This window comes from Carassius auratus, chromosome 15 (genome assembly GCF_003368295.1).
Source record: "Carassius auratus strain Wakin chromosome 15, ASM336829v1, whole genome shotgun sequence".
NCBI classification, from domain to species: domain Eukaryota; kingdom Metazoa; phylum Chordata; class Actinopteri; order Cypriniformes; family Cyprinidae; genus Carassius; species Carassius auratus.
Window position 1 is genome coordinate 6,843,498 of NC_039257.1, and position 25,298 is coordinate 6,868,795.

A 25,298-nucleotide genomic window follows, 5' to 3' on the forward strand; every position below is an offset into this window, starting at 1 on the left:
AAACAATGTTTAATATTCTGCTGCAAGTTCACAGAGAGCATTCTTACCAGGATAGAAATGATTCCTTTAAACTTCTCCTCCACAAGATCACAAATGATCTTGTTGTTAAAATATTGCACAGGCTCCCACTGGAGAATGCAAAAACATGAGCATTACGGCATTTGAACTAAAAGGGAAAATATTCAAGATTTGCTATAAAATTCAAGGAATGTAATAACAAGAGCATTCCCAGCCCACCCGGGAATCCAGGCCACAAACGGGCTTTCTTTAACAGTTTATGCGTCACAATGTTTTATCGGCAGATGCGAGAGGTCAGCATTATCATACTAACAGCACGAAAATAAAGCCCACGACACGTTTGCCCATAATGTGCCCATTGAGCTGAGCGTAAGACCCCATTCCAGCACCCGCACATGAGTTCCATATGCTGAGCTGTGTGTGTACAGTATGCATACGTGTTCTCACCGTGATTCCCTCGGCTTCATATTCCTCCTGCTCCGACTTCAGAGTCAGTTCAATGAAGAGCTGCTGCAGCTTCTCGTTACAATAGTTGATACAAAACTGCTCAAAACTAAACAGACAGACAACGAGAGGCAGAATGAGTTATCTCTGAAAAGTAGTCTGATTCTACTCGTTAACAATTAATAAATAATAGAAGTTACCTTGATTCAAAGATAACCAAAATAATAAATTAAGGTTTTATTTTTCCATATAATGTATGAAATATTATTTAAAACTATTGCATAAATATGACTAATATATGATTAATAATATTATTATTATGATAATGTTATATATATATATATATATATATATATATATATACACACACACACACACACACACACACAAATACATACATATGAAAATATTCATGTTCAAAATGTTTATTCATATTAAATGTTGATGTTAAATATTTACTATTTAAACTATAACTATAAAATATCTAATTTATAGGCATCCTCCAGCATCCCTGTTACAGAGGACAAGTTGTTTGTAGAATGTATGGACGTGATAAATATAATTTAAAATATTAGTCCAAAGGAGACTAATGTTCTTGCTGTTTTAATTTAGGTTATTTTGTTTTATATTCTTATATATTGAAAAGCACTTTGGTCAACATGAGTTGTTTTTAAATGTGCTATACAAATAAATAACAAACATTTAAAAAAATGTAATGTAAAACAATACAATTACAATAATATTTAAGATCATAATATAAAAAGTAATTAAATATTACAATAATGATGTGATTTAATTGTTTATTTAAATATTTAAATTGATCTTAAAATATTTAGAGTATAAATTAAACAGTATATGCAATATAACAAAATAGTGTTATAGCATGCATATATTGTTAAATTGTAAAATGTCATTACAGTTAATGTTTTTACTCTACCTGTTGTTCTGAAAGACCTCAAAGCCATAGATATCTAGCAGACCAATGACAGAGGCGTTCTTACTGTTGAATGAATCATCCTGTGAGACATTAAAAGCACAGAAATATTCAACAACAGCTGTGGCATGCCGCTCAGACTAAACATACACAGCCTGTAAGATCATATGGAGAGAATGTGTTCTAATAACAGTCATCGGACAACCCGAGTAATCAGATGACATGTCACTGCTGGGCTTTCTCCATGTGGGGGCACCAAACATCCACATTTAGCAACAAGCCTCTATCAAAGAATTTGCAAAGCCATGGAGCTGATCAGAACGTAGACATCAGAACGAGTCCATACCTTGAAGGCCAGAGAGTCATTAATTTTGTTGACCAGCCAAGTAAAAGTACGACCGTATATGGCTTTAGATAAGGCATCCCGTGCTGAAGCGGCCTGCTCTTGATTTAAAGGACTCATCAGCTAGAACAAAAACACAGACAGTGGAATTATGGGAACCACTCACAGTTATTATTACAATTGTACACACACACATACACTCGAAAAAGGGTTTAAAGCTAACCAGGACTATTTTATTACAGATGATTTGAATAAATGCTTCGAAATGAATCTGTGACTTAAGATCCTTCATACTTTATTAATCATTCCATTTTTGAGGAAAATGTGTTAGTGGCGCTTTCCCATGTAATATTTACCACCTAAAACAAAGTTTCTATGATATTCTGCTCCCTATGACTCAGACTCCTTTCATTTTCATTTATTGTAAAGCTATGGGATTTTTCACTCTTTTTATCAACTGCCAAAAATCATGAATATGATCGTAATAGCAGACTTCCCCTCAACAAACCGTTTTAAACTGTCCCAAGTATGAGCAGTTAATGAGCAGTTAATACTGATATTTTTGGTTAGCAATAGCAATAATGAACATCTCACTTTAAATAATTGGAAACATACCTCTTCTCCTTTGGCAATGATCTTTTTATGTGTTAGAGCCTCCTTAAGAACAGTGCCATCCACACCTAACAACTGCAATATCGCAAACACACACACACAAAGTCAAAAACCAACCCCTGCCATGTAATTTCAAGAGAAGGAACATGGTTAGAGGTTTAAACAAAGAGGGCATGCACATGTGGCCACAGACCAGTGATAGAAATAAACTGTCCTGTTACCCTGGCTAAGTATTTAATCTGGGTCTCGGTAGCGATGTAGGCATTGCCGCTGTCCTCTCCTCCATACTGGACATTCCCCAAGTGTAGTACACTGGCAATAATGTTCAAAAGCTCCTGTGGAGGGAAAGGGATGGGATTGAATGAGAGGAAAGATCACAGTGTACAAGATAATGTGTGTCATTTCTGACACCAGATTTTAAAAATAAGGACTGTTTGCCCAGATATAGAGGGAGAACTTGTATTTCTTGGAGAAAAACATTCGGTCATTCTTCACAGTGTGTGTGTGTGTGTGTGTGTGTGTGTGTGTGTGTATGTGTGTGTGTGTGTGTGATACCTCCACTTCATCATCATTGAAGCCAATGACGCTCAAGGCTTTCCTCACTATCTTCCAGTCATTGCGGTCATTTATGGAGCTCACTTTGGGACAGTTACCCTAAAAAGAAAAAGAAAAAAAAACACACACACACAGTCGATCAGCTCAACAGAGGAAACCAAGGAAGGCGGGGGCCTCTTGACTTCCTCTATTAAACAACAGGGGAGCGAGATTCCTGCATACCATTTATGATGGAAACTCATAAAAGTCCAACATAAATGCATGTGGTAAACTGAGCTGAAAAATATTATTGGACATTTTTATTTAGTATCGATAAATAGCTGCAACTGCAAGAAATAAAGTTGCAAATAATTGAAAATATGAGATAAATAGTGTCGGTAATAACAGATATAAATTAGTGTGACGTGACATTCAGCCAAGTACTCAGAATTCGTGCTCTGCATTTAACCCATCCAAAGTGCACACAAACAGCTGTGAACACACACACCGTGAACACACACCCGTGTTGGGGGTTCGGTGCCTTGCTCAAGGTTACTTAAGTCGTAGTATTGCCGGCCCGAGATTCGAACCCACACCTTTAGGGTTAGGGGTCATACTCTCTAACCACTAGGCCACAACTCACCCTAAACACAAATCTGTGGAATCAAAGGAGGTCAGAGACAACAGGAGCATGCTGCCTGCAGTCAGGGTGAGCTGATCTATTCCTTAATAAAAAAATATTATAAACTGTCGCAATAACAAAAAGATATAAAAAGACAAAGTTGCAATAATGATATCAAGTCGCAAATGCACAAAATAAAACCACATTGAGAGATGTAACGTCACATTGCAAGATGTAAAGGCACTAGTAGAAGACAAAGTTATAATTAACTATTTATATTTTTTTACAGTAAGGGGGGAAACGACAGAAACTGCAAGCCCTGCTTGACCAGCATGACCTAGTGTTGCTCAAGCATGTGTTAACACAGCTTTCTTAAATATAGTTTTCTTTAGACCTCAGACATCTGCTGTGATCATAACAAGAGTGTGAGGTCCGTCTCTCACCTTCACCAGAAACTGGTACTGCTGGGCGTTCTTCTCCAGGCCCAGTCTCCTCAGCAGATCATCCTCTCCTCCCTCGATAAGCTGATAAAAGATGTGGAAGTTCCTCTCACCGTGGCTCTGGTGCACCACACGTGATTTCTCCAACAGGTAGTTAATGATGTGACCTCCTACAGGAGCACCCTGCCAACGGGGACACCCAAAGGGAGAAGCAAAGGGGATAATACCGGGTTTCTGACACGCATGCAAACATGCATAATGTCACCGACACACACAAACACGTAAACGCGCAGGTGGATGCAGCCAAATCCCCAAACCAAGGACAGCATTTAAGGGTAAAGGTGTATCGACAGAAGGTGGATCACAGCAATTGAGACGTGAGCTTTGTTTGATGATCATTTTATGACAATAATATCACAACAATAACACAAGAGTGAACTCACCTTGAAGTCAAACTGAATGTCCATGTATTTCCCAAAGCGACTGGAATTGTCATTCCGAAGAGTTTTTGCATTTCCAAAGGCCTGAGAGAAGAAAAACAAAAAACGATAGAAAGGAAAATTTAATGAGTGTTTCAATTTAGGATGGCGTACAGAAAACAAGCTTTTTAATTTAGATTAATGCGAGTATACACACACTCTACTAGATTAGTTTACAGGGAATCACCACATCTGATAAACAAATGGTCATCTGTGCTGCTGTGCTTGGCCTTCCCATTTGTAGAGATCCTTCATGTATGTGCCAGTCTTATCGCACAGATAATAACAGTGGTGTATAACTACTGGAGAGGTTTACCAGGACTACAAACTGCTCTAAATAAACTTGGCATCGCTGAGAGTCATTCTGAGAACTTCCCTCTGTGACAGCCGTCCAGGGTAACAATTACTGATCTCACCACTATACGCTGGCATTTGGAGATCAGTGAAATTGTATGTCATGAAACATGTGGGGTTAGGTGAGCTTGTTTACCTCCAGCACAGGGTTGGATTGTAGCAGGCGATCTTTGACGGTCTGCACATGATCACTGGCGGGGCAGGTGATGGCGTAGTACTGCAGAACCTTTTTGGAGGCTTCGGTCTTTCCAGCACCACTCTCACCTGAGATGAGGATGCACTGATCCCGTCTCTCAGTCCGCATGGAGCGGTACGCATTATCAGCCACAGCGTAACTGTATCGGGAGTGTGTCAACATTAAAAGTGCATGGTTAAGTATTTTAACAAATTATTATTATTTTTATAAAAAACAGAAATATTATGTATGTAAAATACAACCACAACAAAAATAATTATAAATGTTCAAGTACATAAATAAAAATTAAATACTTAAAGGTGCTGTAGGGAACTTTTGTAAACAAATTTTTTTTTTACATATTTATTAAACCTGTCATTATGTCCTGACAGTAGAATATGAGACAGATAATCTGTGAAAAAAATCAAGCTCCTCTGGCTCCTCCCAGTGGTCCTATTGCCATTTGCAGAAACTCCATCGCTCCCGGTAAAAAATAACCAATCAGAGCTGCAGTCCGTAACTTTGTTTGTGTTCAAAATGTAGAAAAATGTATATAATAAGCGAGTACACCATTAATCCATTTTCCAAACCGTGTTTTTGGCTTGTCCTGAATCACTAGGGTGCACCTATAATAAGTGTTTATATTCGGACTATTTTAGATTTCTTCGGGGGCACCGCGGCGGAGTAACCCAGTACCTTTGTGATTCTTCATAGACATAAACAGAGAGAACTAGTTCCAGCTACGATGTTCTTCCGCAAGACACAAGCAGTTTTGTTTATTAACCGCTAGAGCGTCAAAAGTTCCCTACCGCAGCTTTCAATTTTCAGCATTTTAATTTAAATCCATTTTCTTCAATTCACTTAAATCAAATACAACAATTATGGCAAATTATAAACAAAAAACTGAATAAAATAAAGTAACAGAGTAATATTATTGCTGCTTCATTACTGTATTTACATTTTTGCATTTAACTTTTACAAAAAAATAGTAATACAAACAAGCAATACACAACAACAATAATAATCACATCAATCATAAAGAAATATAATTATAGATTAAAATTGTAAATATAAATTAAGATTACGGATGAACTTAATGAACCAAACTAAAATATAAAAAAATAAAATAATAAAAATATTAAATTAATATTTATAATACTTAATATATTTATTATTTTATATTTTATTATTTCTATTTAATTACTAAGTTTTTATTTATATTACAGTACATGTATTTAATTAAAATGCAGCCGTTAATATTTCTAATTCTCTCTCTTTAGCATTAAAATAAAACATTCCTTTGGTAGAAGCCTAAATGGTCATTCAGGTGTCAGTAACACTGTTGTGTAAACAGTGGAAAAGCTGAGTGAGGATGGACTAGCCAATGATTTTCATGAGGAAAGAGCAGTTACACCAGAGAGAGTCTTTTTTTTCAGCCTGTATGAGATAACGCTTTTATCACTTTTACACGTCTGCTATCAGTGTAAGATGAACACAGTTGTGCAGCGGGTGTACTGTCCGCTTCGGGGGAACTATAACTTTATGCTTCACTTTATCACTCCAGATAACTGATAGCTGCCACACGAACATAAACCTTACAGATGATGTAGCAGAACTTCAGTTTATATTCCTCAACATTCCTCACAGATATTCCAAAGGAATTTCCTCTTCACTAACAGAAGTCAACTAGGAAGATAAACAAGCTCCACCAAGAACACTAAAATGTGGATTAGGCGTTTTGGATATTTAATATTAATATATATTTAATGCAATTTGCATTTGATAATGAGAAGACAGCAGAAATGTTCACTGGAAGATAATTAATATTTTCAAGCCACTGAAAGTTCTCATGTTTTTTTGGTGTGAACTTTGTATTTATTTTATACAATATTTACTCAATTATAAATAAACAATTTGAAAAGAAATAAACAAAAATATGAAGATTTATTTTAGATGAGAACTTCTTGATTCTGTAATCATAATATAATATTTCTCACAAATAAAAAAACTAAACAAAAAGTGTTAAGAAATTTATATAAAAAAAAAGAAGTTAAAATTCTGGTTAGATAAATAAATAATTGGACATAGTGCAGCATAGTTTGAAGGGTTTAAAGTTTGGTGAATGTGCAGTGACAGGTGAACTCTCCCATTCACATCCGATTCGCTCTAGTCTTCATGGCGCTGTCAAAATAAAAGTCACGTTTCCAACACATCGGGCCAACACAGAAAAACATGGCGATGCTGAGGTTTAAAAAAGCCAAACTTTAGACAACCACTACATCAAATAGGACTTCTGAAGCTACTCTATTTTTTAGAAAGGGAAAAACAACTTTTGATGCTAAATAAGGACTACAACTACCATAAGGATGTAAGTTTACATTCATGACAAATCAGGCCATTGTTGTAGTCCTTGGCCGTTCTAAATAGCAGACTTCATGTGCCCTTGTGCTCTTGCTGACTTACTAGACACATGCACATGGCAGCCTTTGTAAGTACACAAGCCCATTGGGCATTTTTGTCTGTTATTTTAGCTTTCAGAAGGGTACACGCCCCCTTTGTACCCTCGATGCACACTTCTGCCGAGCCTGCACTGGGGCACAATCTGTGGCAACTTCTACTTGACAGGCAAAGTGGCATTAAGTCAGGAAAGTGTGGACTCGGAGAAAGACAGCAAGGGTTTATGGTGCGATTTGGTACAGGGTCCTTATTTGAAAATACACAACCATTACCCATCCCATTAGACCAATCTGCATAATAAAAGAGAGCAGAATTGTGGGAATTAATGACTTGTTGCTGGTGGCTTACATGTGAGGTGAGACTTCATAGAAATTGACACCCCTGTATCGCTCCATGTGCTGTTTAGAGTAGATCTCCAGCTCTTTGTAGGGGTTCATGGACACCAGCACTGAACCAATGTACGTCTGTAGGAGGAAGACAGACACGCAGAGATAAGATCATTAACTCTGGGCTTTGAGCTTTAAGAGTGAATAGCCGGGAGGACAGTTCTTACATAAATAAGGTTCTCCTTGAAGCGTTTGCGGAGGTTCTCGATGAATGCCACCTCGCTGGTGTGGTTCTCCAGCAGGACAAAATCCTGCACGCCCACCCGGTCCCTGGCTGTCAGGGCGCTCTCCATCATGACCCGGATTCCGTCACTGCCCACAGCCTGACAGAGAAAGAGCAGAATGAGATACAGAGTCACACTTCCACCCTAAAGATGCAGAGCAGAGCGAGGTGATATATAAACACTGCAACACACAGTATGTCAAGGCCCTCTAGAGAGCCATGAATATGTTCAACAACTACATCATGACCCCTCCCAGTTCATAACACCCTCAGAGTTCAACTCATTTCAAACCCAGCTTTTATTTTAAAACATTCGTATGAAAGAGTTCTCACTGAATACCACTGTGAATAAAATGCCAAGATCTATAACAGTGGATTTGTGTCAAGCACAATATTAAACTACAATTAATACTCTAAAACTAACAGGGATTACTACTATGACTTTTTTTTTGATAAGGTACCACAGTATTTTTTAGACTTTTACCGTGCCTACAATTGCTATACAGCTAGGAAAGCAAGATACACTACAGTTCAAAAGTTTGGGGTCAGTAAAACACATTTTTTGCAAGAAATTAACAGTTTTATTCAGCGAGGACACAAACTGATCAAATCGAAAGCAGGTGATTTAAATTTTAATAATGTTTCACACAATTAATCTTCACTGTATTTCTGATCAAATAAAGGCAACCTGGGTGAGAATAAGATTTATTTTAAAAACCAAACTTCTGACATCCGAGATATTAATTGATATTGGATTGTACTAGATATTTTATTTCACATGCTAATCCTTTATTTTTAATAATTCAAGTAATTTAATATGACTTTGTTGCATTTAAATCAACTGATTTTACTTTTTGATGTTATAATTTGAATATATAAACCAAAGTTTATATACAAGTTGCAATAGCTAAAAGGTACTTCTGTAAATGTAAAATATGATCTTGTATAAATGTAAAATATGATCATCATTAAATACTATATTCAAATACCACAGTATTACCTTCTGATCCCATCATTGCTTAATGGCACCACTAAAGTACTATTTATAAGGGTACAATGCTGTTTTACATAATTAGCTTGATTACATCAACACAAGACACTGTAAACCATCAATTTTCACACTTAAACCACAATCGCACAAATCCACCAGTGCAAACTCCACCCAAACCCAAGTGTGCTAGCACAGCAGAAACACAATCATACTCACTTCTATAACCAGATCTGTATTTTTAAAGAAAAAACCCTTCTCCGCAATGGAGGCCTGCGTTTTCCGCATTAGATTCCCAATGTTTGACAAATCCATGGTGTCGAAACAACTTTAGCTGTCGATCCTCGACCAGAGATGCTCTTTAACTAGTAAGACACACAAATGAACTAAGTTCTAGCAGGTCACTTGTCATCTGATAATCCTGATCAAAGATGACTATGGGTGATGCTTCCTAGCTTATTAAAACAGAAAAGCGCACTTACACGCACACACAAACACACTCAGATGAACAAATGCGTGATTATGCATCGAAACACACAGACACATTGTGTGAATGCACCAGCTGCTATGGCTGTTGTTTTGCTATTGACACAGCAGCGCTCGTCCCCTGGAGGGAGAGACAGAGACAGAGAGAGACTGATACAGCACACCTGAGCAAGCACTTTAATTAAGTTGATGCACACCAACTACAACAGAACCGAGAGCGAGGGAGGGAGGCTAACGGAGGGGAAAAAAACAAGCCGAAAGAAAAACATAACAAGCGAGCGGGAACAGTCGACAAGTGTAGTGTCAGGAAGTGACTTCATTCCCAATCCGTCAGCCTGCTGAATGCACCGACAGAGCTGCACCATCTCTGAAAGTCTAACATGGCCGTGTGCGTTGCTCTCCCGTTCCCTATTAGGCCGGTTTTGCAAATCCAGCTCACATCTGGTTTTGCGCAATCTGCAAACAACCGCATGGAATCTGGTTAACACAGATCAGACACAAAGCACATTTAAAAGCAACGTACTGTATGATTAAATAAGAACCAGATCAAAATTCAAGTGTTTTTGTCATTTAGGACAAAACGCTTATTTGAGGTCATGAAAATTTTTTTAAAATATAAGCAGTGCCAAGATATTTAGAGTGGATAGTGCATAGCTATGTGGTTTCTTCTAGGTGGTAATTATGGTCTCGAGTAAAAAAAAAAAAAAAAAAAAAAAAAAGTAAAAAAATTTAATAAAAATACATTATTTATGTATGGATTTTTTTTTTTTTTTATATACATTTAAATATTTATACAGGTTATACTGAACATAAACTACCATTTAAAAGTTTGGGGTCAGTAGAAGAAATTCATTAAAGAAATACATGCTTTTATTCAGCAAGGATGCATTCAATTGATCAAAAGTGACAGTAAATATTTTATTATATATTTTTTCATTCATCAAAGAATCTTGAAAAAAAAAAATGGTTTCCACAAAAATGTTATTTGAAATTGATCAAATAAATGCATCCTTGGTGAACAAGAGACTTTTTATCAACAACAACAAAAAAAAAAAATATTCGCATTAACCCTACCTTTTGACCGGTAGTGTACATATTTGATTTGAACATAAGAATGCAAACACTCTTCCCCACATATCAAATTTGAATATCAAATCAGAAAAGTGTCCAGTGAATATACTGCACACTTTTCTTAATCACACGTACTTGTTTGTTTATCTTAATTTGTGTGCAAATTCTACTGCAGTCACACAGAACTGACAGTTAATAGATGGTGGAGGAGTCATAATCAAAACTAAACCTGCTGGCTAGACAGACCATGACATCACTTGCTGGCCAGCTCAAGCATAATATGTCCTGCCCTTTGAAAGACCATTACACTGAAGCTACTGTACTTACTCCAAGACACTTGTATAATACAGACAGCTTCTACTTTGATTAAATATTTACTTTTTGAGAAGATGATTGTTTTCATGCTATGGCCGCCAACTGACAAAACAGTTCTATACTGTTTTTTATAGCTAAACAAATTACTTAGAAAGTCAGACTACACATTATACTACACAGCTTGAAAATTTTATATATTTATTTTGAGATCTGTAAAAGATTACTTTTAACAGTGTTATTATATTATTAGTGCTTTTAAAAATTAACTTTAAAGGGATAGTTCACCCAAAAATGAAAATTCTGCCATTCGTTCCAAAGCCATAAGACCATTGTTCAACTTCAGAACACGAATTAAAATATTTTTGATGAAATCCAAGAGTTTCCGACCCTTCACACTTTCAGAAAAAAAAAGGTACAAAAGCGGTCATTGGGGTGGTACCTTTCCAAAATGTTCACTTTGGCTAATGGTACTAATATGGACTCTTTGGGTACAAAGGTGTGCCTTTTGAAAAGGTATTGTACCACTCCAGTGACAACTGTGGTAAAAAAAAAAAAAAAGAAAAAAAAAAATTCTGAGTGCATAGACAATAATATAGCTGACATGTTCAAGGCCCAGCAAGGTAGCAAGGACATAGTTATAAATAATCAGTGTCAGTGATTCAACCGCAATGTTATGCGTTGTGGTACTCTCATGAACGTGTTGAAGACTGACATTGTTGAATAAAGTCATTAAATTTTGTTTCCTTTGTACAGAAAAAGTATTCTCGCAGCTTCATAAAATTATACTTGAACCACTGATGTCACATGGACTATTTCAACGATGTCCTTCCTACCTTTCTGGGCCTTGTTTGTGGTAATTTGTGTTCTGAAGGTGAAAGAAGGTCTTAACGGTTTGGAACAACATGAGGGTAAGTAGTTAATGACAAGTGAGCATTAGATGACTGCAAAGATCATCTAACTTTAAATGTAAAAATGCAGGAAATAAAATATTGAAATTAATCTAACTTGATATCAAGGTCATACAAGGATCTTTGGGATTCAGAGTTGTCTGACGAGTTCTTTCTGCACGTTAGCAAATATTATCTGTACATCACCTAGATGCAAAACACTAAGAGTCCCCAAATGCCAATATAAACAAATCTAACCATTCATTCAGAACAATAAATATGCCACAATCAGAAAGCAGACCTTGCCCCCCCCCCACCAAGACCCATTCCTTTGGTACTTTCTCCAGAAACTGGTTCTATTATGGCATTGTTATTCTTTATAGATTTGCTTTCCTGTTCTTTTTTTCCCCACCCCTGGTCCTGGTCTCCTTCCCCATGCATGCAGGTCTATAAGGCAAGCTACGCGCCTTTGCCATGTGCTCACTGTTTCCAAATCCTGCTCTGCAAAGAACGGACTGAAAATCTCTAGATATGACCATGGGCAAACCATTCACCCTCCATTTCACTCTAACGTCCTCTGAAAAAGAAAGACCAAAGAGGGAGCGGTTTGTCCTTTGTGAACAATAATTGCCTTTCGCATGACCTTCTAACATCCTACTGATTCACTGGGCTCTTGTGACCATAGCTGTGTCAGGGAGATCTGCCGAGTCAAGGTGCCTTCGTCAGCACTTCTCACATTGCAAGAAGACATAGCAGTCTTCAGAAACAGGCGAATAGGGACCAGAGCTTTGATTACAAAGATCGATTTTTGAATGTGTAAAAATACACTCCAGTATTTTATTTCTTTGAGGAAAGTCAGCGATTCTATTCGGTTCCCAACTCCAGATATAACCAAAGGATGATGAGGAAGAGAAGAATGTATTGTGCATTTTTTGTTCATAATTAATGAAGGCAGTGGGTAAAGGGCACATTCCTAGGTATCCAGAGCATATTCATGCACACTGGGAAGAGTGGAGAATGGTGGAGAAGAAAAGCACATCTTGTCTGCTTGCTTATGATTTTAAGCTTTTGAGGTTACTAACTGTTTCCATCCTGATTGAGTCATCTGGCTCGCTTGTTACCTCTCTCTTCTTTCCTCAGGAAAGAACAAGGGGTGGAGACACCCAGACTTGTAGAAAGGCAGCTACATTAAAAAAAATGCAGAATGTTTCTTCATATACGATCAGATTAAATAAAACCACAAAAGGCAACTTTAGCTTTTTTATATTAGGAAAACATTAAAACAGCCCTAAGAACTATTCACTACCTTACATTGTTTATTTTTGCCAGCTTTTATCAGTTTACCCATGCCCGACTCTTAAAGGGATAGTACAAAAATATGTCGTTGCAAACCCGTAAAAGCTTAAATCATCTTTGGAACACAATTTAAGATATTTTGGATGAAAACCGGGAAGCTTGTTACTGTCCCATAGAGTGCCAAGTAAAATAAACTGTCAAGGTACAGAAAAGTATGAAAAGCATCATCAGAATAGTCACAAGGATGCGTTGTTTTCTTTAAAAACAAAGCGTAAATACATATAGAAAAAACAAATCCTTGTGTCACGGCTGACAGAAGAGTGTAAACTGCCTGCGTCGGCTCATATTCTCTGAAATGGTGCTATGTTGATGTGGAGAGACACAGAGGAGACAAATTGTTGAATAAAGTCATTACTTTTATTTTATTCACATACACAAAGTATTCTTGTCACTTCATAACATTATGTTTGAACCACTGATGGCAGATGGACTATTCTGACGATGTCCTTCATACTTTTCTGGACCTTTACAGTTTATTTCACTTGGCAATCTATGGGACAGTCACAAGCTTCCCTGTTTTCATCCAAAATATCTCAAATCAAAATATCTTTAAACGATTATGAATAAATATTGCATATTAGTATTATGGACAGGATTATTTGTGAATAATAATAATGTAAAAATTTAAACAGAGATTAAAAAAAAATATATATATATATATTTAATTTGATATTTATTGGTGTTTAAATTATTTTACACAAATCACTTCACACAACTATCCCAACTAACAATTTTGCCCTTAATACAAAAGTGCTAAATTAATAGTTATTTAAATAAAAATTTCCATGCCCTGATCGGTCATATACAATACATAATTGGTGATGTTGAGGAAGTGACACTGTAGTGAAAATCTTTAATAAACTTCAGAGAAAAAAAAGGAGACAAAACTAATAGTACTGATAGTTAAAAAAAGTTTTTTTTTTTTTTTTTAAAGAGATGTGTCTAAAGATCAGACTACTGCAGCTTTGTTTAATGCAGATGGTAAGGGGGAAAACATTTTTGGCACTTCTCCAAATGTAATTTTGCCCCTACTTTGCATGCCTGCAATTGCTCATATTCATGAAACAGACAATGAAACACTTGCAAGTACTTAAAACACACTCAAAAGTGGTACAAAGACGCCAGCATGGGCTTTGCTGCGCACCACATTAAGCCACTAATTAAGCCATTTTCAGCAATAAATCTTCAAAGAAGATGTCTTACGATGCTCCTTTAATTACCGCCACACAGATGGCGAGAAATTCCATGGGTGGCATTGTAATTCACGCCAGTCTGCTGAGTCGATGGCTGTCCTGTGTTGGTTTGGAAAGTCAGCTGGTGGCTGTCAAACTTCAGGGGAAAAGTTGACAGACAGGTGTGACTGGCTCTGGCAAAAACAGGTGAAGAGCTGCACCCCCTCCACATGCTGCATTTACAAACACACTTGCACAAAGCCCTACTTTTTGACTTGGAGAAGATATAAAATGACCAGTTATCCTTCATTCCAACCTGTCCAGACAATGCAAGGAATTCATATCCAGAGGGCATTTGAAGAGCACGAGTCGGGAAACTGTGTGTAAACTGTGTAAACTGCTTACTGGACCGCCACAGTATTTCATTCTTACAGCGCCTCCCACCCAATCACATATAAATTATATAGCTATGACCTTCACTGATATCTCAGGACAGGGTATCTCACATCTCTAAGCGGTTCCAAGGAGCATGTCATTACGTAAACTTCATTTCCTCTGCCTGAGATCTGGTTCTTCCTGTGAGCGATGGAGCTGTTTATTAATTCAGTGGAATATCAAGCAAAACAGATGCCCATTGTCTATTGTCAAACATTCTTCAGACTTCTGCAGTTATTTGCCTATGATAAAAAAAAGTGCAGAAATTCGATCACATCTCAAGTATCGCTCACCACAAGGTGTGTTTATTTGAATGTGAAATGATGCTCTGCAAATGTCATCTGTAGCATATCACGACACTGAATGGGTGAAAGGCCTCCGAAACCTAAAGATCTCATACGATGAGATCTTAATCTTGAGTGCTTGTTCTTGAAGTTTCTGTCGGTTTCCGGAGGACGGTCGCAGATGACAAAGACAGGAAGAAATGTAGCAGGGTGGACTGGCCTGATGACAGATGCCAATTTCATTATTTCTCTCGCTCTCTTTCTAGCCTGGAATTCAACAGGGACTGCTGCTGGTTCAAAGCCAGAGATTGCTTCACTGTGAGAGGACACTATGGCATAAACACAGAGACTGATTCAGAATGCCCGTCATAAAAGAGGGTCCCCAAGACAGGATCAGCTCTCCAAATCCTTCTTTTCAGAGGAAAGGTGGTTTTCCCCATTTATATTACTATTTCACTATATACCACATGATCACAGATCAGCTGATATTCAAGCCTACACTGCTGAACTAATTCATTCAACCTAAGGCAACTGGTAATACATAATTGCTGTTCACAGAATATTTTGTAATATACAGAATTTTATAACATTTTCTATTTATATATGAATGTGTGCAGTGAACTATAAATTACATATTTATCTAAATACACAAAACCTTGCAATCCAGTTGTGCTAGCAAACCAAAACAAATCGATGACTTTGGTCCAGAACCACATATTTCACTTTCATAAGACCCTGACTGACATTGCAGAAATCTCCCAGCTGCTTTTGTTTAGTATGGAGCAAGCTGTGGTTCTTACCATGCCTCGATACTTCATCTTCCCAATCTTCCCGGCTTGATGCTGCGAGTATATGAATTATAAGTATCTCCAAAACACTCTCGTTTCAGAAAGTGTGCCGAGTTTGTTATTTCAACTTCTTCTGCACCATGTGTGGGAGCGTCCCAGCTGCCATTTCTTCAGCTTTAACTTTCCTCTCCTTCCCTGTGTCTCTCTCTCTTTCTCACTCCCTCTCTCCCCCCTCGCTGCCTGCAGAGGCACGAGTCAGTCAAGTCAACTTTCCAGCCCCTCTGTAGTAGCCCTGCATGTGCCTGTCCTTAAACACCAGCCTGTGTCTCTTTTAGAAATTATTACAAACAAAAGAACTATAAGAAACAGCATATGAACACTCCAGCTTGTGGTGACAGGAGGAAATGTAGCTTGTGAGTACGCCAAGTGAATTTTCCTCCTCTTTTTCCGCTGCCCCAGTGAATGCTGAAGCAGATTTGAGGCAGATTTCAGATAGGCATCCGTCAAGGAGGTAAGATTGATGCACTTTAACTTGGCTCAGTTGCCTGAGGAAGAAAACCAGCCCAAGTACACTTCACAATGCACAGGTCACACTCACTTTATAGTGGTATGCTTATAGTGGTAAGATTATAACCTGATGTCACATCACCTTAATATACAGTTGGTTTATGATTAATGTTTGATAAACAGATAGAATGATAAAATTAAGAAAAATATTTTTACACAGCTGAGAAAGTATTACGAAAGTGTTCTGCAAATAATCACTAAGTGGCCCTGAAAAAATGGTTGTGTATCAGCACTTAGCCATCTTTTGTGTGTATGACAAGGGTTAATGTATTAAGGCACACCCCATTTTCCCACACCACCCAGTAAGAACACAACACATCACCAATTCAGTCCACACAAAGCACTCAGGTAAAACCTTTACCAAAGTTACTAGTATTGCCCTTAAACAGAGCAGCACCCTCTACTGGACACTCCAAATGACATAACCGCACAGAGAAGCTTAGAAAAATGCTCTGGATTTAACAGAAGTTGCAAAATATAGCCGTGCAGCATTGCACATTGTGTGAGACTTATAAATCTGTTCTTTTGGCATTCTCACTCGCTCCCTTTCCCACTTATGCCAACATAATCAGAGACCCTGCCTGTTGGAATTGGAATAATATTTTCCAGATGGTGTGAGCTGCTCTCTCTTTCTCTCTTGGAACACTAGCTATGTTTCCTTCAAAAGATGCAAATTTAACTTATGTGCGAAAACTTGAATATCATATAGGGGTGCTCCGATCACGATCGGCCGATCGTTATGCGCATCTCGTCAGTAAAGCCGGTTGTCTAATTTCACATAGAGCAGTGTTCTAATGTGACATAATTCAGTGGACAATTAATAGAAATGTTATTCTGTATAAAGTAAATGCAAGAATAAATCGGTTCTCAAATATCAATGATAACATGAACTCAGCATCTACTCTAGTCTCTTATCCAGAATTCTCTTCTTCTGCGTTTGTTTACACTGTTTTTTGCCACCACTCTTGCCTTATTGTGCAACAGCAGCTCCTCCGGTCATCAGAATCAGAATCAGAATCAGAATGAGCTTTATTGCCAGGTATGTACACATACGAGGAATTTGTTTTCGTGACAGAAGCTCCGCAGTACAACAGAATGACAGCGACAGAACATAAAACATATAATAAAAGAATAAAAAATACAAATAAGTAGAGAGTGAATAACAATATACAAATGACAATTGTAGGCAAGTATATTACAAAATGAAGTTATGTATGTCATGTGATCCTAGCTAAAATCTTATTGGACAGTCCGTGTTTTTGCTTTAGGAAACTGAAAAGATTTGTTCGACAGGTTTGATAAAAAAAAAAACATTTGCATTTTCGGTGCACGAGCTTTCACAGTCTACATGGAAGCATCCATAGATATCTGATGTTTTATTCCAGCCCATCATCGTGTCCGATATTCGTTTAGCTTTTTTGCACTCAGTGTGGAAACGCCTTTTAGAAGTACAGGGAAGGTCAGAAGTATGTCATAAGTGGGGCATTATTGCTTTGCTTGCAATCTGCTCATTGTGTACACACCTTTCTATCAGTGTGTGTGTACTAGTAAAACTTTATGAATTTATGACAAGCTGCTGCAGTCAATGGATTACAATGAAACAGGAGAAATAAACAGCGATCTCTAAATGGTCCTATTGTTTGATCAGGGTCGCTTTGATCCATCTTTCAAAAGCTGTTTTACTGCCATCTTTTAATCTTGGGCAATAAGGCAGTTTGTCAGCGCTCCACCTTACTGTACTTAGAACTGAGCCAAATATGATGGTAAAAAGCTCTCCTGATAGAGAAAAAAAGTTGATATTTAAGATGCAAGTTTTTACTTTCAACATGAAACATGAATTTTGAAGAATTTTAATGTTGTTTCTTCCATACAACAAAAGCATATATTATGGAAGATTAAATCTCTAATAAGGAATGGATGAATGAATGAATGAATGAATAATTGTGAATAAAATAAATAATTATAATGAATTAAATTATTAATAGATTTTTTTTTTATCATTGTTAATTTCAATGAATACATCTTTAATCAATAAATACATCCAAGTTTATAATTAATAAATGATCCAGTGGGTAAAATATATTTATGTACTTATTTTGATTTACTTTGTGCAGTATTTGTTTTATAACTCATATTTCCTCAATTTATTCAATTATTCAGTTTCTTTAAATACATGTTTTTTTTTTATATGACAAACAGCTGCTTGGACATTCTGTAAAATATCTTCTTTTGTGTTCCACAGATTAAATAAAGTCATATAAGTGTTAAACTTGAATAGTTTGTTTTTTAATGCACTAAGAAATGGCATAAGGCATTGTGTTAAACGGAGGTTAAAGAGGGTTACAACAGTCCGACTCTCTGTACTCAGAGACACCCTTCGGGTCACTGTAAGAGCAGGACTCCACATCCTCACATGGCCTTCTGCCGGAGAAACAAACACTCTGAGGTTTTGTTTGTTATGTGGGGCGTTCTATTCCTTAAAGTAGTCAAATGACATCCGTGGGAAATCAGTAATGGAAAATCTGGCTTTTTTCCCTTCATGCCTGTTGTGCTTTCACCCCATTTATACTCCCATTAACCACTTTCAGAGTCCCTGCCCTTCACTTCCTTTATTACTTAAATCTACAGAATACATTCCTTCACATGCAGAATTTTCCTACTTGCAGCATCATAATTTGTATTTTTACAGTCTACTAAGCACTAAAAAAAGTATATAGTTCTTTGGTTAGGGGAAAGTACATATATTTTAGTTTGAATTTACACTACCATTCAAAAGTTTGAGGTTGGTCAATTTTTTTAACTACGTCTTTTATGTTCATCAATTTTGCCGTTTTAATATATTTTAAAATAGAATTACAATTAATACATATTTGCTAAATAAGTAATCATTTATTTCCTTTTTTAGAAATCTAGATATATTACCATATCAGGAAAACCTAATAATGCCAAATTGTTTGCTTTTTTATGTAAACATTGGCATCTAGCTGATTGTATTAAACTTAAAAACTGTTATGCAAGGGGCTATAAACCAATTATAGAAGCACACTTCAAAAATCCATCTGAAATAATAGGACAGACAATCCGGCACCTCTTTGAGGATGATACTGTTATCCAGGATGTACAAATTTTAATCTTGCAGAATATAAATGAAGGATAATATGCACCTACTGTAGTGTGCTAATTGTATACCAAAACATTTCTCTTAAGACTGGAAAACATGTAATAATGTAAATATATTTTTCAAATTTTTTCTTTTTTTATGGGAAGTCTGAGCATGCTGCCCGGCACGTTACGCCCACTACTGACAAATCAGAGATGAGTCATAGTTCAGTCACTGGACTCCTCTGTGTTCGCCTGCTCTGGGTCTCCGCGCTTTGGAAAAAGTCAATTAACCCGTGCACAAACAAATCAATTTTCAATCCCTTTTGTTCTCAACCACAATCTTCTGTCCACATTATTTATTTGAAATTGGATCCTGGTAAGGACTTAATGATGTGGGCGAAAGGAAATTTAATACAAATTATGTGTAATGAGACTTATGAAAATGTTTGGTTGTTTATTGTACGTAGTCATTCTGTTCTCTCTCTCTCTCTCTCTCTCTCTCTCTTCCTCTCTCAGCCCCTCCCTCCTTCTCTCCTCCCACTCTGTCACAGACCTATTTATATTCTCAGACCAGAACAGGTCTATTTGTGGAAAGTGTTGTGTTGGGTAGAGGACGATACAGAGGGACCAACGATCAAAGTTATGAACTTTGATTGGTATGTTATTCTTCAAAAAAATTAATCCACTGACCAGCGTTGAAGTTATGAAAAGACAGAGAGGAGATCCTGAGTGCAATTAATGACCCTCTTCTTATGGAGTTTAAACGGTAGAGTTAGAATTTATTTAGTATAATTTAGTTAAAAACATACTTCCTCTTTGTTCTAGTTGACAATTAAAATAAATGAACTTTCACCTCTAGAAGGCTGTTGTTTGCTTTTTTTGTGTGCTCCTCTCACTTTTTGCATTTGTTCTTGACTTAAAGGGATAGTTCACAGTCATGCACAATATTACATACCTTCTGAAGCCATGCAGTTTGTTTGTGTAACAAACAGACCTAACTTAATTCACTGTTTACTTGCAAAGTTTCCCTTAAATTGACTGTTGATTGTTGTAGCAGGATCACTGACTTCGTGTCAGTGAATTAAACTCAAGAACTGAGCCAGTTCAATTCATGAATGAGTGAATGAATGATTCAATCTGATCCAGTTCACAAACAGTTCAATCAATTCACTGAAAGGATCTGACTCACAAAAATGATTCATTCACAAACTGGAAGTTCTTGGGTGGATGTCAAAATTCTTTGAATGATCAATTCAATTGTTGGTCTGTTTCTCATAGAAAGCTAATGAATGACTTCAGAAGACTTCGAATATAGAGCAGGAGTCATTTGGACCATTAAACTTCCACCTTTTATCCATTTTTGTCAAGCCCCAGTTTCCATTCGCCCCTTATGACCAGAATGATCTTCAGAAATGCAGATGGGAAAGAAAGTCAAACATGTTTGAATCAACATCAGGGAGATATTTTTTGGTTAAGAATCAATTTAAGACATCTCTGTGAATATGGTCACAGTGAAAAAACACCACAACAACAATAAGTCCTTCTTTGTTTACTAATGCGTCAAGGCCTTGAGCAATGGGAATAGTGAGAAAAGCCTGACACTAGGAAAAGGCCCAAAGCATCATGGGAACAGGAAGATGGGAATGAGATGAGGGCGGATTCATGAGCAATTTCACATTAATAAGACCTGCAGAGGGAAGCAGAGACACACAGGGAAAATAAACCAAGAAATGGGACTTATGGGACGCCCGTGAGACCTGATATTTGAAAGGCAGTACATAAGGGAGGGAGGTGTATGATGGAGGTGTAAAGAAAACACAGGGAAAGCTGAGAGTGTGTGATGTCAGAACAGAAGAATGTAATGTGGGTGTTTAACAGTCAGCACAGGGGACAGCAAGAGAGCGAAAGAGACAAAGATGGGGAAACCCATCACAGTCACACCACAATGTAGTAATCAATGATGTGTAATTAAACAAGTGCAAGTCAGGGAGTCGTTTATATCTTTCGTTTTCTCTCATCCCTTCTTCATGTGGGCTTTTTTGAGTCATACAGAACCTCACATGGTGGTGTGACTGTCTGCTCACACCACTGAACAGGGCTTACACGTTCCAGACAACCTGGAGGCTCTGAAATGATGTGTTTTCTGGAAAAGAAAACACATCATCCAAAACAAAAAACTGGGCATTTTTCCACCCTATATTTCAAAATATACCATACAAATAAACCATATAAAAATATTAGAAATATGTATTAAATATTTGAAAAAAATGTTTGGCATATGTGGGAGAAAACTGCCATTCCCTTAGGATTTTATGACGAAATAATCCATCAACGCTTTCCAACAGAGGTGAAAAGGTAAGAAGGCAAGAAATCTGTAGTGGGTGGAGCAACATGTTGGAGGCAGAACCGGAACCACCAGAGACACGCCCACTTCTTCCACAGCCAACAGGTTAAGAGGGAGGAGGACAGGGAAGGACAAGCATTACTTGTAAAAGCCCTGTCCCCAACCTCCAAGTGGCCCTGTGTTTTCCAAGACTGGCCTGGAAGAACAACACAGCACAGCGCCACTGCTTTAGGGCCAGCTGGATCTCCCATTGCTTTCAGACAGCAGCTGAGCTGGCAACGCTAGGGCCTGAAGTCTCCTCCTCCGAGATCTTAGAATACCCACAATGCCTTATAAGGGCAGGTTATGCTTCTAAGCGTGGGACAGGGGGTTCCCACTAGGGTTCCTGTCTATATTCAATGCTGAGAGGATGGAGGATGGAACAGTGATGACACTGACACTTCCTCTTTCTATATTTCTTCCTTACTGAACTGTCCAATAAAAATTCATTTAAAAAAGTTAGTTATTAAAATTATATAGTATTTTGTCTAAACAAATTCTAAATAAACAGCAAATAGTATTAGTTTATAAAGCAAACTTTAGTGTTAGAAACTAAGGTAAATGAGCATTAAATATAACTATCCAGTATGATAAATGATTTATTTTTATATTAGCTTGTAATCAAATTGGTACCAATATTAGTGCTCTTAATTTTGAATATGTCTTAAGATATGATCTGAATTTTTTCCTCTCTATATCTATTTTTTCCTCTGATAAGTCAAGGCAGTTGAAGGGTCAATTAGAGATGCTGATATTTAATTTTCAACACCACTTCCACTGGAAATGGCTTGCATAACAATCCTTGAGGATGCTGCCAAAATACAGATGACAGGCCTTCCTGTTTTCATTGTTTTCCACTTCTTCAGAGGTCCATGATCGACAACAATCAGACTTTTTCTAGCAAAACACAAAGAGCAGTTGCTGATTTCAAAGTCTGATGGCCTACAGTTGGCCCTCTCACCTCAAACATGTCCAATCGAAGAAACAGGTTTTAAAAAAATCAGTCATTATAAATGCAGTAGCCATCAAGCAACATCTCAACTTTTCTAGATAAACATTATGGCATAAATTTGTTTAAAATTTTAATTCAGCTTACTTCAATTCAAATACAAATGTTTGTTACATTGATTCAAATTCAGGAATTTGAATTTAAAAGGCATCCTCTGCTCATTTCTGAATGGTGCACAAGCCTGGAGGTCACTAGGTCACCAGGCATCCAAGAAAGTTTGACTTAATGCAACAAAATAAAAAACGTAATTAATGTACTGTAATAGGTTCATTTGAGCATTTTGTTACACGAATTGTTATATTGAAATCTAATCTTTAAGGAGAAACCCGAGCATGAAGCAAACAGTTTGGAATCCCGTTGTGAAAATCTTTTGCTCCCTGAGGAACATACTGAAAGGACAAGACGGTCTATTACAACATCTCAGCTATGACTGAGCATGACAACATCACTTCATTATCCTGCATGGCTCAAATGCAAGTCATGGGGTGAGGTTAACACATAACATATCTTTGCACACAAACACACTGTTCAGAAGCAGACCATTTGGCACGATGGCCAGCTGGTGACCAGACATGACAAGTTTCATGCATAGACTCACCACACCCAATCATTCCACACATTACAGCCATAATTATGAAATACCAGTGGTTCCCTTAGGGAAGGACAAATAATTGTAGGCCAGTGTTAATGCTGACCCACTGGGAGTATATACAGATGTACCCATGATAGGGATAGGCATTTTAGTCTTTATGTCGGAGTACTCAGGGGTAGGAGCTTTTGCTATTTTTGCATTGAACTGAAGTCTTTTTAACATCTTGTACGTTCAAGAGGATGTGGTTGGCTGTTTTTAAAATAAGTAAAAAAATAAAAAATTGCGTGACTTTACGCATTATGTCACGCATGATTACTAATAAGGTCACGCATGATTACTTCTTCATCAGTGTACTTCGGTTCAAAAAGGTAGGGTAGAGTGAAAAAAACATCTGATTTTCTCCTCCAACATCATTGTTTACTTTTTTTTGTAAAGGGCATTTGACATTTTTTGCACGTTTGCTTTGTAAACACTGGGTCGGTACTTCTGCTTACGTCACAAGTTACCTTTTCAACATGATTAAGTAACACGTGAAGTCGAGCTAGTGCAAGATGAGCATTTGTGGTTAAAAAGCAACTTTTTTTCTGAAAATGGCCGATCATTTTGCTAAATAAGACCCTTATTCCTCCGCTGGGAACATGTAGAGCCCTTTGAAACTGCAATTTGGACCTTCAACCCATTGGCTGCCACTGAAGTCCACTATATGGAGAAAACTCCTGGAATATTTTCCTCAAAAACTTTAACTTCTTTTCAACTGAAGATAGAAAGACATGAACGTCTTGGATGACTTAGGTTTGAGTAATGGTCAAATGTATCTAAAACAATTTCTGAACATATTTAAGGACAATTGCTGATCAAATGAATCAAATCTCTTCCAGTTAAGGAATATGTACATACAGAAGACCCTTCATTGTCTGGTAGAGGCTACACCAACATGTCTTTCATAGTAAATCATATTCTACATCTGGTAATGTCTGGGAAATGATGTGCTTTAATGAGGTGTAGTAGGCATGCTGATGCTGAACGCTCTGAAACATGCCAGGACTGAGTTTCACACACAGTCTACTGCGATATCGCTAACATCAACATGTGATAAAATTCCTAAAAATGCCTCCCTGTAATCGGGTGCAAGAGCCCATGAACTGTGACTCCTATATAACTCTAAAGTAAAACTAGTATGAGTGTACGATGACTGTAAACACCAACTGAACGAACAAATTTTTTTTTCTAAAGTTGCATCCCATTTTGACGTAGTATGTTTTGTAATAAATTTAGTAACATCCCATCACACATCTGAAACATTATTTCATTCAACTGGAAAACCGCACCTGCTTGAATGTATTCCAAACTGTTTCAATTGACAGAGTACATAGTGTAAGTGCACTATATAGTGACACATTTACATTTGTGAAAAGACAAATCCACTGAATGCTTTACAGATATTGTTTTGAATCAATCGTTGATTTTACAGCCACCACTCCTATAATATAAGTGTAAAAATTAACAACAGCTCTGAAGTGCTCAGGCACAATATGTATATTTCTGTGGTCGGTGCAAGGCCACACCTGGCCCGGATTGCATGACTTCTCTTCATGCAGGAGAGAGTCTGGTTAAAGGTTAACCCATGCCTTACAAATCTCAATGTGATCGTGAGAAGAGAAGGCAGCTCATGAAGTTTTCACTTCAAAGGTCTTTGATAAAGACCATTAGCGAGCTCTAAAACTTGATTTATCCTGAGCGGTTAAAAGGATGAGGACATAAGCACGTGAAGGATGGTACCATGAAGCAGATAACACACAGAATGGCTTTCGTTCTCATGCTTCAAGGACATCACTGTTCTAT

General features: G+C 37.2%; 1 protein-coding gene across 3 annotated transcripts in view; it reads right to left on the reverse strand.

Annotated features, from left to right (window-relative positions):
• LOC113114880 (unconventional myosin-Ic-like) overlaps positions 1–25,298 on the reverse strand; it is a 42,617-nt gene that overhangs the window by 7,227 nt on the left and 10,092 nt on the right. For 2 of the 3 annotated variants that reach the window (XM_026281953.1, XM_026281955.1), the window contains exons 2-13: positions 7,966–8,121; positions 7,761–7,876; positions 4,917–5,115; positions 4,391–4,471; positions 3,951–4,130; positions 2,907–3,005; positions 2,573–2,686; positions 2,355–2,426; positions 1,743–1,862; positions 1,400–1,479; positions 466–571; positions 48–128 (exon numbers count right to left, since the gene is read on the reverse strand). In XM_026281953.1, the coding sequence (XP_026137738.1) occupies positions 48–128; positions 466–571; positions 1,400–1,479; positions 1,743–1,862; positions 2,355–2,426; positions 2,573–2,686; positions 2,907–3,005; positions 3,951–4,130; positions 4,391–4,471; positions 4,917–5,115; positions 7,761–7,876; positions 7,966–8,121 (1,404 nt within the window). Of the gene's footprint in view, positions 1–47; positions 129–465; positions 572–1,399; positions 1,480–1,742; positions 1,863–2,354; positions 2,427–2,572; positions 2,687–2,906; positions 3,006–3,950; positions 4,131–4,390; positions 4,472–4,916; positions 5,116–7,760; positions 7,877–7,965; positions 8,122–15,815; positions 16,022–25,298 lie in introns of those variants that run through there. The other variant, XM_026281954.1, reaches the window with a different exon arrangement.